Source organism: Penicillium rubens, assembly GCF_028828025.1.
Source record: "Penicillium rubens strain IBT 27055 chromosome Unknown utg000003l_segment0_segment0, whole genome shotgun sequence".
Lineage (NCBI taxonomy): Eukaryota > Fungi > Ascomycota > Eurotiomycetes > Eurotiales > Aspergillaceae > Penicillium > Penicillium rubens.
The window spans coordinates 8,747,348-8,761,331 of record NW_026890601.1 but is presented as its reverse complement, the minus strand read 5'-3'; the positions used below and the strand labels follow the sequence as shown (position 1 = coordinate 8,761,331).

The 13,984-nt window shown below is 50.9% G+C and overlaps 8 protein-coding genes across 8 annotated transcripts; 4 read left to right on the top strand and 4 right to left on the bottom strand.

Moving 5' to 3' along the window:
- Positions 1–263: 263 nt before the first annotated feature.
- On the top strand, positions 264–1,076 carry N7525_009580 (transcription factor domain-containing protein; the record flags this gene model as incomplete). The annotated part of the gene is made up of 1 exon (XM_061214785.1): positions 264–1,076. The coding sequence occupies one exon, from the start codon at positions 264–266 to the stop codon at positions 1,074–1,076; it is 813 nt and encodes a 270-aa protein (XP_061069216.1).
- Positions 1,077–1,080: 4 nt separating this feature from the next.
- On the bottom strand, positions 1,081–2,403 carry N7525_009579 (putative aminotransferase; the record flags this gene model as incomplete). Its single annotated transcript, XM_002563634.1, has 3 exons — positions 1,081–1,798; positions 1,852–2,312; positions 2,371–2,403. The coding sequence occupies 3 exons, from the start codon at positions 2,401–2,403 to the stop codon at positions 1,081–1,083; spliced, it is 1,212 nt and encodes a 403-aa protein (XP_002563680.1).
- A 395-nt stretch (positions 2,404–2,798) lies between these two features.
- Positions 2,799–3,317, bottom strand: N7525_009578 (uncharacterized protein; the record flags this gene model as incomplete). Its single annotated transcript, XM_061214784.1, has 2 exons — positions 2,799–3,062; positions 3,144–3,317. 2 exons carry the CDS (start codon positions 3,315–3,317, stop codon positions 2,799–2,801), a joined length of 438 nt encoding a protein of 145 aa, XP_061069215.1.
- A 323-nt stretch (positions 3,318–3,640) lies between these two features.
- On the top strand, positions 3,641–5,111 carry N7525_009577 (putative Snf1 kinase complex beta-subunit Gal83; the record flags this gene model as incomplete). Its single annotated transcript, XM_002563633.2, has 3 exons — positions 3,641–4,380; positions 4,433–5,009; positions 5,064–5,111. The coding sequence occupies 3 exons, from the start codon at positions 3,641–3,643 to the stop codon at positions 5,109–5,111; spliced, it is 1,365 nt and encodes a 454-aa protein (XP_002563679.2).
- Positions 5,112–5,673: 562 nt separating this feature from the next.
- kae1 (O-sialoglycoprotein endopeptidase) lies at positions 5,674–6,854 on the bottom strand (the record flags this gene model as incomplete). The annotated part of the gene is made up of 2 exons (XM_002563632.1): positions 5,674–6,416; positions 6,503–6,854. 2 exons carry the CDS (start codon positions 6,852–6,854, stop codon positions 5,674–5,676), a joined length of 1,095 nt encoding a protein of 364 aa, XP_002563678.1.
- Positions 6,855–7,167: 313 nt separating this feature from the next.
- On the top strand, positions 7,168–8,801 carry N7525_009575 (ribosomal lysine N-methyltransferase; the record flags this gene model as incomplete). Its single annotated transcript, XM_002563631.1, has 3 exons — positions 7,168–7,318; positions 7,433–8,037; positions 8,094–8,801. The coding sequence occupies 3 exons, from the start codon at positions 7,168–7,170 to the stop codon at positions 8,799–8,801; spliced, it is 1,464 nt and encodes a 487-aa protein (XP_002563677.1).
- A 534-nt stretch (positions 8,802–9,335) lies between these two features.
- Positions 9,336–11,270, bottom strand: N7525_009574 (uncharacterized protein; the record flags this gene model as incomplete). Its single annotated transcript, XM_002563630.1, has 4 exons — positions 9,336–10,100; positions 10,157–10,453; positions 10,511–10,996; positions 11,112–11,270. The coding sequence occupies 4 exons, from the start codon at positions 11,268–11,270 to the stop codon at positions 9,336–9,338; spliced, it is 1,707 nt and encodes a 568-aa protein (XP_002563676.1).
- Positions 11,271–11,727: 457 nt separating this feature from the next.
- On the top strand, positions 11,728–12,621 carry cnaB (calcineurin regulatory subunit B; the record flags this gene model as incomplete). The annotated part of the gene is made up of 5 exons (XM_002563629.2): positions 11,728–11,845; positions 11,916–11,968; positions 12,026–12,099; positions 12,195–12,529; positions 12,587–12,621. The coding sequence occupies 5 exons, from the start codon at positions 11,728–11,730 to the stop codon at positions 12,595–12,597; spliced, it is 591 nt and encodes a 196-aa protein (XP_002563675.2). The 3' UTR covers positions 12,598–12,621.
- Positions 12,622–13,984: the final 1,363 nt, after the last annotated feature.

Sequence of the window (13,984 nt, the reverse complement as noted above, 5' to 3'; positions counted from 1 at the left end):
TTAACACCGAAACCGCCCCCCGGCTGTTCCCCGCAGCCCCAGCCCTCTTCCTGCAAAGAATCATCGCATCTTCCCTGGAGACACCCCATCTTCTCTATGCCCTTCTGGCATCTGCCTGCAGTCATCACAGCCGACTGGTTCAAGATACAGGACCAAGTTCTTGGGTATCCTGCTTGAGATTTACAAACTTGTCAATTTCTAGCCTGCGCTCTGCTCTCAGTGAAACGAATGCAACACTGACAGCGGAGACTGTCACAACAGCGATGGCTCTGTGCACTAATGATGTGTGCAATGGGAATATGCAAACGTGGCGGACTCATCTTGGTGGGGTAATGCGTCTTTTGGATGCCTTTCTGGATGGTCAAGGAACACCGCGCATTTCTGATCCTTACATTCAGTGTTTGGTCAAATGGTTCACAACAATGGATGTTCTCGCGGGATTATCAGGGCTGGGTACTAGTGGTGTGATGAGCCCTGATACTGGGCTACTGGATAGGTCTTTTGATCTGTTAACCCCGTATGTCGACGATATATGTGGATACTCCTTGAAGTTGGCTCCGCTACTTGCGCGGCTATCTCAATTGCTGCAACGCCAATGCCACACTGGCCCTGAGATGCAACAAGACATTTTGGCAGAAACTCAAAGGCTTGAGGTTGAGATTCTTTCCCTTGTTGGGTGCGGTGTTTCTGGTGGGGATTCTATTGAACTGAAGAATACACATCTTGCCTTTGTTCACTCTGCTTTATTACACCTCCATCGGCGAGTCCAAACACTTCCAAGGGACCATGAGACGGTGAAAGAGGATATCAGGAATATCATAGCCGCAGTGGAAGATATCCCGCCCTTCTCTTCTGCGAATATATTGATCCTTTGGCCTATGTTCAGTGCTGGCTGTGAAACCGATGACGCCGATGAGCGTGAGTTTATCCACAACCGGATGGGCGACATGCAAAGTCTTGGGATGGGAAACTTTACAAGAGCACGAGAGCTTCTGTCTAAGTTCTGGACATCCGAGACATCCTTGCCCTGGGACATCTATTTTGCGAATCTTGAATTGGAATTGGTTCTATTCTAGTCACTCAGCAAGCCAGCGGCAACTTCTCATACTCGTCACGCATGAACTGTCTCAGAGAATTCAATCCATCAACTATCACCTGGTTTTCCTGGACATAGCCTAGTCGCACATATCCACGGAAGTCCACTCCACCGCCGAAGCACTGGCTTCCAGGGACCAGCATCACCCCGGTCCTTTCCTGGAGTCGCTGGCAAAATACGACATCGTCAATTGCTCTGCCTTCCTTGTCAACAAACTTGATGAATGCAGTCGTTCCAGCCTTTGGCTTTGTCCACTTCATAGCCCAGTTGTGCTCTTCAATGAATGTCTCAAGGACTTCGAGATTCTGGCGGGACAGGCGAAGATTGCGCTGCAACAAGTTTTCCACGCATGGACTAGACAATGCATGAGCGGCCACGCTATCGTCGATTTGACCAACCGAGATGAGAGTATAATCACGGGCAGAGGCACAAGCCTCGATAATCTCAGGATTCGGCGAAGCAATCCAACCCAGTCGGATCCCAGCCAAGCTGAAAGCTTTGGACATGGAGCCCGTTGCAATAACATTCTCATACCCGAATTCAAGAATAGACGGCGGAACTCCCTGATCAGAGTCAAGTGAATGGAACAGAGGTCGATAAACCTCATCAGAATGAATCAGGATACCGTGCTCACGCGCGATATCAACAATATCCTGCAATTCCTCGCGACGAAGAATCGCCCCAGTGGGATTCTGGGGGTTACTATAGATTCAGTCAGTAAATACCAGTCAATATACACCAAAAGCCATGCATACTTCAAAATAATCATCCTCGTGTTCGGCCTAATCAAAGACCTCAACTTCCCCAAATCCATCTCCCATCCATTCCCCTCATCCGACCGCCACAGACTAACCTCCGCCCCGAAAGACTCTGGAACAGAGTATAACTGTTGGTACGTTGGATACTGACAAATAACATGATCCTCCGGCCCGACGTGAGTATAAAGTGCCAAGAAATTAGCTTGGATAGCACCGTTTGTGACGAGGACGCTGTCGACAGAGACGGGGCTGGTCTCGGGAGATCCAGATTGCGAATACAATTTTGCGATGTTGGTTCTCAGCGCCTCGGATCCCCGGATTGCGCCGTAGACTTGCTTCTGTGTGTAGTCTACCAGATCCTTTTTCGGAGATAGGGCTAGGAGGTCATTGAGGGAGATGGATGCGCAGCATGTTTCGGCCAGGTTGTGTTTTGCGCTGGTTTCGTAGAGGTCCATCCACTTTTTGATGTTAGTTTCTATCTAAATAGGTAGGTTGATTGGTTTGGGGGTTGTGTACTTGTTCCACGGCGAACGCGTTGATTCGGACCATTTTATCCTGAGCCTTGTATTGTAAAGAGGGCAGTTTGGGTATGGAAACAAGATATAGAATTTGAAACCCGGATAGATTTCGAGGATTTTATATACATCGGCCTCCCATTTTTGGGGACTAGATGTGGATGATGTGATTGGCTGGGTCGCATATGTGTCCCAATTAGGCAATATTGGGGCTCTTGCCCACTGGACCGCGAAGTCGATGCATATTGTCTGTCTACCCGGTAGACATTTCTGTCTCAAGCGGAATATAACGTCGTGCAAAGATTGGACAGGTCGCCTCCATTACCTAGTGGGATTCTTGGCAGTTTAATGACAGGTTTGCGTTTAGCCCGGCATGGATGGCAGGTTCAATTGCATCTTATTATAATATTACGCACTAGTATCTGCATATCAACCTGACTCGTGGCTATTCTCTTCCTCCTCCAAGATCGTCGAGTAGGGTAGGAACTTGCGATCCTCCGTCTGCGCTTCTAGGTAGTCGAAGGATGGTTTCTGGGGTTCAGAATCTAGAAGCTCCTGTTTTACACGGGGCCGCCGTGGCTCATCCGACTCTTCAATTTGCAGGACTTGTGATATGGTACTGCCGGTGAAATGAAGCATCATGCCTACAGTGGCTCCGACAAGCACCGCCCCGGTCATGAAATAGATGAATGCCTACTAGAGCTTAGTAAAAGTGCCAACAAGGAGCTACTATATGGACACATGTGATAGCAGAAATGACTATCTCATACATACCTCTAACTTAATGAGGATACGCAATGGAAGCAGAGCCAGATATAAGACGACATGTCCGATGTAGATCACTGGCGATGCGAGGAAGAGAAGGGTTGACAGCAAGTAGGACAGTAATTGGATTGTAAGACCAAGAACGAGCAACAGAGGGTATTTCACGATCGATACCCAGCCCATGATTATTATGAAGGCATGTAGCAAAACAATGTACGCATCTTGACTCTGTTATGATATCCAAGTAACACGCGCCGCGCTCCAGCTGCCAAGCCCTAAGCCCTATATTACCGGATTGGGCTTCCGGCGTCATCGGCGTCTACTGTACTTTGACAATGTGAGTACATCAATCGACTTTGATTACTGCCCACCGCCAATCCTTACTTTTGAGCTAGCATCGGAAGTGTCTTTCTTCAATCCGCCATTGCGACTTAGTCCGACCACCCTCTTTCCCCAACTCGCAGCAAGAGCTCGGCCTAAAGTCATCTCACCTTTCCCCGCCTTCGATGGGCAACAACCCTTCCAAAGGCCCGGTGGGCGACGCGTCGCCGGCCCATGCCCACCACAGCTCTGCAAGCGACCGAAAGGTCGCCCGTCGATCCTCCATTAATACAATCTCGGCCCCAAAGGCCACAGCCGCTGATCCCTCAGCCACAAAGGAGACAGCCGCTGGGCACTCGGCAGGATACCAAGGATCCGTGCAAGAGCGTCTACAATCCCGAAATGTCCCCGAGTCAGCACCTAAGAACATAGAGAAGGCTCCGCCACCAGAGACACGTCGACCTGAGCCTTCCGCAATCAAGGATATTCCATCCCGCGACCACTCCAACCCGGTCCAAGTCCCGATCTCGCGCAATGTCCCGGGGCGCGATCCTGTGGCACCATCGGCCCCGCCTCTCAACTCGTACTATAGCGCATCGGCACACCTACAACATCCACCGCGACTGCCATTGCCAATTGGCGATGCTAACACCACACCCGGATCGCCCGTTGCCGGCCCTGAGGACTCGCATATCCAGTCGCTCCCCGCGGATCGGCTCTTAGATGAACGGATGGATCCAAGTACTCTGGCTTCAGGTAATATAACCATTGAAGAGGAGGAGTTGCTTGATGAGCTCCAGCCATACACCATCAGTGGCGCAGGCAAAGCCGTCCCTGTCGTAATTGAATGGACAGCGCCTGCTCAGAAGGTCTATGTTACTGGAACTTTTGTTAACTGGGAAAAGAAGTTCCGTCTGCACAGGAGGTTGGTTAAATGACTAGGTTGGGATTCTGGGGACTTGGCTAATACTCGATAGTGAACAAAATCCCTCCGTTATGTCTGCTACTCTGAACCTTCGACCTGGCACGCACCACTTGAAATTCATTGTTGATGGAACAATGCGCGCTGCGGACAGTCTTCCGACTGCCGTCGACTTCACTAATCATCTGGTCAACTACATTGAAATAAGTGCAGATGATGCCCATGACAAGGACTCGGGTGTTCCATCCGGAGCTCACACTCCACACACGTTGCCGGATGCCTCTAAGCAGGATCCAGGAGATACCGAGGCCCACCCTCTAGAAAAGGAAGAAGGCGAGGAAGAGGTTCCACCCGGTGATTTCGGTGATGCCATTCCTCAATTCCTCGCCGATCTAGATAAGGAAGAAGATAGCCCGGCCTATGTCCAGGCCGCCAATGTCATTGGGGACACGGCTACCCCTCCCAGTCTGCCTCTCTTCTTGGGCAAGTCAATTCTCAATGGCACAACCCCCATGAAAGACGATAGCAGCGTTCTGAACTATCCGAACCATACTGTCCTCAACCACCTCGCCACGAGCAGTATCAAGAACGGTGTCCTGGCTACAAGTGTGACAACCAGGTATAAAAGAAAAGTAAGTTACTGCTTTAAACACTTTTCGTGGATTAACTAATCTCGTGTTCTGCAGTATGTCACGACCATTTTGTACAAACCGACTGGCGATATCACAGAATGAGCCATGTCCGAACATATCGGCGGTTTTTCATTGCATACAGACATTCTTTTGCCGAATACTGCCTCGGTCATGTTGTGGTCTGTTCGATCTGCAGAGATAAAAAGATCTGCAAGCAATTTCCTGTCTTGTCCGACTCATTGACCCTCGCCAGCCTGCTTCCTGTCTGTCCAGGTGTTCTCGAATTCCTCGTTCATGATGGCAACTAGATCCTACTACTAGATCACCCGGTCATTGACTACAACCAGCACACATGAATGTGCGTTGAGCGATCCGTCTCAGTGAGGAGATGACCACATATTGCATACTTTCTCAGGCGTTACTTGTTGGGTGTTGGGAGAGGAATTTGGGATTGTTCATGGGGAATTGATACAGCTGTACAGGCGCTTGGATTTATGCAAGGATATTACAAATGCCTTGGAAACCCACTTGGGATGAGTGGTGAATGTTGAATAACTTTTTCCAATCAATGGATCTAACGGAATTCAAAAGGATATCAGATCTGACTCGCTCAATTCATAACACATGATAGATATAATTTTTGGGTTCAGACAAGACGTCCATATCAATCCCGCCACTTCACAAACACTTCATCCGTACGGAACCGCTGGGTACAAGTGCTCTCACTCAATGGGGTCCGGAATCCGGTCCCGTATGCCAGCATACCAGCCTGCGCAATCATAATCCCGTTATCGATGCAGAACCGCTCATCCGTGGCATAGACACTCCCACCGCGATCCCGTGCCATGATACCCATCATCTCCTGCAAACGCTCATTCGATCCAACACCACCAACAATAAGAACCTGCTTCGATCCAACGTGCGCCATTGCGCGCTCGGTGATCTCAACAAGCATTGAAAAGACAGTTTCCTGGAGGGAAAAGCACAGATCTGCGCGTGTGGGCTTGCTTTCCAATGACTCGTCCGCAGCGGTAGTAGAATCGGCCGTTTTCTGCTCATCTTCTCGCGCCTTCTCTTCCCCGCCTAACCCCCATTGCTTAGCGAGCCCATCGATCGCAGCCAGGATCCCGGAGAATGAACAGTCCATGCCCTTCACTACATAGGGTAGATCGACTAGTTGCTTTCCTTGCTTCGCTAGCTGTTCAATGTTATATCCCGGGGCGGGGTCGTTGGAGATGTGCAATGTGCGCGCGAACCGGTCTAGACAGTTTCCTACTGCCATATCGAGGGTTTCGCCGAAGATGCGATACCGCTGCGAGCTGTACGCAATGACTTGTGTGTTACCACCGGAGACGTATAGGACGACTGGGTTTGTTGCGCCGGTAATGAGACGGCCCATTTCGATGTCTGGAGATTCACATTGTCAGCGGTTTGTTCGAGTTCCAATGCCAAATAGCAGGCACTGTCTATAGCAGGTGTGTATGGATACGTACGTCCAACACAGTGGTTTACTCCGACTAGCTCTTTGCCCCAAAGTAGACTCAACATCCGCGCGGCGATCACCACACTCTGTAGCGGGGCACCCATTCCGGGTCCCTTGGTGAAACAAATGCAGTCCACATCGTCGACGGTAACCTTCGCTTCTTTGAGAGCTTGTTTGACCAGCTTCACAACCCATGACCGGTGATGGCGCGCTGTGTCCTTGGGTAGGAAGCCCTCGCCTGGCGGGGAGACATAGGTGTGTCTGATATTGGCGAGGACCTGCGGGGGACTACCATCCTTGGGATGCAGCATGATGCCGATACCCAATTTGTTGGCGGAGCCTTCCATACCAATTGCGATCATGATGGGCGGTATTTCAAGGTATCAATGAGAGTGTGTCAGTTGAAAGCCAATAGAATCATACGCAATGTATGAGACCTCTGAAGTCTGCTATGATTTTCGTTATCGTTATCGGCGTTAAAAGCGGCACCCGTCGGTTGGCCCGAACTAAACCCGAGCTACCCTTCTCGACTTTAGTTTGCATACTCCCGACTCTCTTCTTCTTTCCCCTCTTCTCCATTATTTTCTTCTTCCCTACTGGTATCCACTTCATTTCTTCCTTCGTTTTACACCCTCCTTGTACCCCTGCTTTCCCTCCCGTGGGATCTCCCCCGTCATGTCTTCGACAGCCCACTTCCCCGACGCCGAGGGCTTTCAACAACAGTCTGACAACTTCATGTCATGGTTGCAAGCCAGCCCCGGTGTGCAACTCAACCCCAAACTCAGGCTCGCAGATCTTCGAGCCACTGGAGCGGGTCGTGGTGTCGGTAAGTGTCCTAAAAATCTATTCTCCAACCACACAAAAGCGTCTACGGAGTCTTCCCAAAAATGAGAGTCCTATAATTATCATAGCCAGTCACTAATATATTACTTGACTCTAGTGGCACAAAGCAACATCTCGGAAGGTGAAGAACTGTTCTCGGTTCCGCGCGCCATGGTCCTCACAGTGCAAAACTCAGAGCTGAGGACCCTGCTCGGGGAGAATCTAGAGGAGCAGATGGGTCCGTGGCTCTCCCTGATGCTGGTCATGGTGTATGAATACCTGCAAGGAGAAAAGTCAAGATGGGCTCCGTATTTCCGGGTTTTGCCTTCTCGTTTCGACACCCTGATGTTTTGGTCGCCTGCCGAGCTGCAGGAGCTGCAGGCTAGCACTATTGTCGAGAAGATTGGTCGGTCAGGCGCCGAGGAGTCGATTAGGAATTCCATCGCTCCTATTTTGGCAAAGAGGCCGGATCTCTTCCCTCCTCCTCAAGGTCTTGCGTCTTGGGAGGGTGATGCTGGTGATGCTGCCCTTATTCAAGTGGGCCATATCATGGGGTCCCTCATTATGGCCTATGCTTTTGACATCGAGAAGTCCGAGGATGATGGTGACGAGGGAGAGGCTAACGACGAGAGTTACATGACTGATGACGAAGAGGAGGAGCAGCTACCTAAGGGTATGGTCCCGCTCGCGGATCTGCTTAACGCCGATGCGGACCGAAACAACGTGAGTTTGGATACGATATTATTTATTCACCCTCAATTCTAACTCTCTTTCATAAGGCCCGTCTCTACCAGGAAGAAGGTGCCCTAGTCATGAAGGCAATCAAGCCAATTCAACAAGGCGAGGAAATCTTCAACGATTACGGAGAGATCCCCCGCGCAGATCTCCTCCGCCGATACGGCTATGTGACCGATAACTACGCTGTTTACGACGTACTTGAGCTATCATTGGAAACCATCTGCGAAGCCGCAGGGCTTCCTAACGCAGATGTCGAGTCTCAGCCCCGACTTGAGTTCCTCGCAAGCCTCGACATCCTCGATGACGGCTATGTTATCCCCAGACCTGTCAACGCCAACCCGTCTTTGCAAGACATACTGCCAGCCGAGTTGGTGGTCCTCCTGGCTACGCTGACTCTCTCCGCCGAGGAGTTCAAGCAGCGCGTGTCCAAGGACAAGGCTCCTAAGCCGGCCTTGGACGCCAATTCGACTGCTATCTTGATCAAGGCGCTGCAGAAGCGACAAGAGCAATACGCTACGTCCCTGGCCGATGACCTCCAACTTAGGGCTTCGCTTTCTCCGCTGCCTGAGACTGGTGACGTGGATGAGGGGGCTCGTCGCGTACGGATGGCCTTGCAGGTTCGCATTGGCGAGAAGGAGGTCTTGCAGGCTGTCTTGGGTATGCTGCAGCCCGATACTTCTAATTCATTGAAACGTTCCGCCAACGGCGATGATGGCGAATCGCGCCAGTTCAAGACGCAGAGGGTGTGAGAGCCTTTTGTTCTTGCGTCTATTTACTACGGCCGATATCAGTCTGTTCTACTGAACCCAACAGAACCAAAAAAAAGTGCTTCTTGCGAGTGATTAAATTGTTTTAGATTTTCTGAATGTTTTTGAGCCTTTTTCTTTGCCCTCCCATTCGTCGCTTGCATCATAACTTCGGTTATCCATCATACAAAGGCTGCCCGACACCAGCCAACACCACCGAGATTCGGGAGAAAAAAAGATACTATGTACATTAACAAATGCAGACGCGCTCAGCCACGAATGGCTAGCACCTGCGTCGAAACGAAATGTCGAGAAAGAGATGTGTGAGAAGGTGGGTGGAAACGCGGCGGGAAAAAAAGAAGAGAAACAGGGCATCAAACCAGCCAGCCCGCGGAAATCATCGAAACATGAGGGAGTACTAAAACTACAGGTGTGGTAAAAAGGGGAGGGGAGACAAGGAGACGAAGGGATGAGAAAAACAGCGCCACGAAAACGCCCGCCAAATGCTGTGAAAGATGAAAAAGGGAAAAGAGTCGTTCAGGTCTCTGACACCGCCACGGCACCTGGTCCGAGACTCGATCCCATGGAGCCAGGGTGTTGACCATTTTGCTCCAGCAGTCGTCGCTGAGCCTGTGCTTGGGCTGCCTGTGCTTGCGCCTGCGCATGAGCCTGGGCAGCCACTGCAGCCTGTTCGCGCGCCTTGGCCATGGTGATAGCCCGGTGCTGCATGATTTGAATGCTGTACGCATCGGTATCATAATCGTACTCATCGTCGGAGTCTTCTTGGTCGAACTTGAACCGGTCGGCCTTGATTGGGTCCATCTCGACTTTACGGGCTCCCATGTTTCGACGATCGATCATCAACCGGCCACCACGTCCAATTCGTCGTCGGAAAGACGGCATACGGTGTGGTTCGTCATGCAGTTCCACGGCGTGCGATGCAAGCTTGTCTCTGGAGAAGAGCGGGCTAGTGACGTCTAAGGAAGTATCCATATCACCAGATGATTCTGACGATGGAGGGGTGGGCAACTGTGCCGTGAATGCGGGTCGGAAGGTAGCCACATCGAATGTCCTTTCTGGAGAAGGAGACAGTGGTGCACGGGTGTGATCCACGTATCCCTCGTTCCACTTGATGTGCTTCGTGATGTTTTGCTTGATATCGCGCAGAATCTCGTTCTCTTTCTCGGCCTGGACGTCCTCCAGTAGCTGCAAATCCTCTGCGCCCTGCCCAGCTTTGAGGGGCATGCGCAGTTGAGGAGCATTGGGACGTTGAGGCGGCATATCGAGCACCCTCTTTTTCGGCTATGGAGCATGGTTAGCATATGCATATATTGAGCGATCACAATGCCCATGCTTACCTTTTGGTTGATGAGGTCCTCATCATCGTCCTTGATGTTGAGCTTGCGCTTCATCTCCTTGACCTCAGCACGTTGCTTGAAGAGCTGTCGCTCCATGGACAGCATTTCCCTCCGAGCAATTTCGCGCTGGCGCACCAAAGCAACGAGCTCGCGAGCATCTTCCAGCTCTTTGCGAAGACGTCTAAGCTTTTCGGCACTCTGCGCATCTCTACCACGAGTCTTGCGGATCTGGCGAACCTCGCGTCTACGGAAACAGACAAATGGATCACTGTCGTCGGTGTCTTGGCCAGTCTCGAACTGCGGGGATTGAAGTTAGCGATGCTGCATGGCCAATGGCATGGGACAATAACGTACCTTAAGCTGTGGTACGAGTGCGTTATTTTGGACAGCCATCCGACGCGACTTCCAGTGCTCGTATATTTCCTTGGCAAAAATCTTCATGGGATCTTCTAACGTGGCATCCATCATGTCTTGCATCTCTGCAAAGGATAACACTGGGGGATTATCGATCGATGCGTATGGCTGCTTCATCTGCGCCGTCTCCTCAAAGAAATTCATGACCTCCTCAAAGATATCCTCTGTACAACGACCAGCAGATGGATCGCGCTTCTGGTTCATGATCTTAAGGAAGACATCATCTTCCTCTGTCATATTGTACGGGCATCCGCAACAATCCTCGACGGTCGAGGAGAAGCGAATGTACGTCGCCGGTTGCGAGAAGATGGGAGGATAGAGTTCGTCATATTGAAGATTACTGAGAATGGTCTCGGGAGTAGGGATGTGTGCCTCGTTTACTTTGCCCTGGGCAGTGGCATTAATTGCGCGTTGCAGGTGAATTTCCTAAGACGATCCGAGGTCAGCGCGAGTCATTTGATATTGGGGTGAAAATTTCGTGTCATTTTGGCGATACTGTCACGTGACTGGGATAGGGATGAGGCTAAAATTAGGGACTCACCGACTCCTCGGCCTTTTCGACGCCGGTTTCGATCTGCTGTAGAGAGCTCTGGATTTCATCGTCGATGGCATCGATCTCTGACTCCCGGACAACGGGGATGGATGCCTTGGAGGTGAGCTTTTTAGGGCGCGTCCTCCCCAGGCCCCCGTACCGAGTCATAGCGTCGGGACGCGCAATAGAGCAACGACCATGGGCGGGGACGGGGTAAGATGGTAATCAGAATAAAGGTCCGTTCATGCGCTTTCTCGTAGACGTATTTTTGAGATGAAATTCGATGGAAGGGGGGAGATATTGACGACTGAAGATGGGGTGATTCACGGCTAGCGGTTGGGTTGACGTTGTAATGTCAGCCGGCGGTGGCCTGTTTTGGCCGAGTGCACGGCCTCAGGGGCTCGCTTGCCTGTCCGTATCCGGTTAGTGCGGGGCTGGGCGATATCAGATTCCCCGGGCCCTTGGCAATAACAACTCTTCTGCCTCCTCCTTGTGCTGTCTTGCTTGATCTGTCTCCTTGTATTTGGTGTTCCACTAGTTCCGTGACCTTCATTTTCTTTCTCCATTGCATAAACCGCCACTGCACCTCGTCGCTGTATCTCGTTTCCCTCTCCAACCATCCATCATGGACCAGCCGCCCTCCCCCAATGAGCCCAACGCTGCTGCAATTTACGATGCGCGGAGACGCCGAGGCTCCGTGGGTACCACCCAGCTCTTCGATAACATTGTGTCTACCTCCAACTGTACGTTCTCCCCGGTCGGATATGGCGTCAAGGTGATGGATCGGGGTTGTGGCTGACTTTGCGACAACAGTCAACCGGGACGAGGTGGATCGCCTGCGCAAGCGCTTCATGAAGCTGGATAAGGTCAGTCCCGCGCGACGGACTGTCAGAGGATATTCTAGCATACTAAACAGAATATAGAATGCCTCCGGCACTATCGACCGTGATGAGTTCCTCTCCCTTCCCCAAGTGTCGTCCAACCCGCTCGCCACGAGGTTCGTTGCTCCCCGGACATCCAATCCACACCCCCACATACGATTTACGATCTACATATATATTATGACTGCATCCTAACCTATATTTATGACAGAATGATTGCCATCTTCGATGAAGACGGTGGCGGTGACGTGGACTTCCAGGAATTCGTGACCGGCCTGTCAGCATTCAGCTCAAAGGGCAACAAGCAAGAGAAACTGCGATTCGCATTCAAGGTGTACGACATTGACCGTGACGGCTACATTTCCAACGGCGAGCTGTTCATTGTGCTGAAGATGATGGTCGGCAATAACCTCAAGGACGTGCAGCTGCAGCAGATCGTCGACAAGACGATCATGGAGGCTGATAAGGATCAGGATGGAAAGATCAGCTTCGAGGAGTTCACGGATATGGTTGAGAATACAGACGTGAGCCTCAGTATGACACTGAGTATGTTTTGAGCCGCTTTGTCTTGCTGGGAGGTGTTCGTGCTGACTATGGGCCCAGATCAAATATGATTGCCTTTCTCACTGGTTGAGTGGCGATGTATTCAGTGGATGGTGTTTATTCTTTTCTTGGTGCTCGGCTTTCTCTTTCTTGGTCTCGACATGACATGACATGACTCAATGATCAGCGACGTGTTTGTAGTTTATTTTCTCCCGATATGGGAAGGACATATGGAAATTATCTCCCCATGACCTCTTTCTCCTGGCTATCTTTCGTCGCGCTGTTTTCCGTCGGCTCAGACACCCAGTGTCAATGGTGGTGCATAATATTTCCTGGGGAAGTACATGCGTGGCGAACCGAAGTATATCAAAGTATAGTATCAGCCACCCCAACCCCTTCCCTGACTATACAACAGCACCCTCCCCAATTCAACAATTCAACAACTCTACTTCCAACAAATTCCCTACACATCCCGGTCCCTACCTCACATCAGCAAATCTGGCCAGCACACACTCCAATCTCAACCCAACAAACAACAACCGAAACAAAGCCTTGACGTTTCAGCCGCATGAGGGACAACCCCCGTTCCCATCCGGACCAACCCTGATTACCCACAACAAACTAACCTCGGCAAACACCAGTTCCCCTCCCTCGAACATTTCTTTCCTTCTGGACCGCAGTCTCGTGGACCGGATGGCTCCCAACCAACGAGTTGGGTACGGGAGCAGCCACCATGACAAATCCTTGTTCGCCCAGCACTTGCGGATGCAGATGGTGCATCTTGCGTCTTATTATTGCCTTAGCCTCTTGCAGCATACACCACACACGCACACTCTCACCCAATCCTGCTGTTCTTTGTTGTTCTTGCCGTTCTCCCGACCCTCGGCTCCCGTCCCATCCCTGTCTGCATACATATGTAGTCTGTGCATGTGGCCACGCCGGTATGTATATAAAGAAATGAAACGCGTGGAAGGTAAAAGGTAAAAAGGTAGGTATACTTTGGTATACACTGTGTATACCGTCGGGTTAATATAGTGTCTGCGCGGACTGTATATACATTAGTTGGTATATACATCTGTGACTACTGACTACATATGTACACATGTACACATGTACCGTAACTACTTAGGTGGTGTGTATTGTATCTCTATGCCACAACTATTATCTTCCATTCCCATCATCGTGCACCCCTCGGGATGTCCGTGCTCTGACTGGGCAACCGGACTGGATGAGCGTGGTGAGACGATAATTTCGGAATTCCGAGGCACTGGATTCGCTGGGTCTGCAGTCCGAGATGGAAGTCGTACAGGATGAGGTACTGTTGTTTCGAGGGAATGGTGGTCGTATCTTTTTTTAATAGAATTTCTTATCTACGGGGGTAGGGGAGGAAAGGAAGGGTAAAGAAGGAATAGAAAGGGAGGGTATCACGTTAATTTCAGTTTCCTTGCCCTCTACATA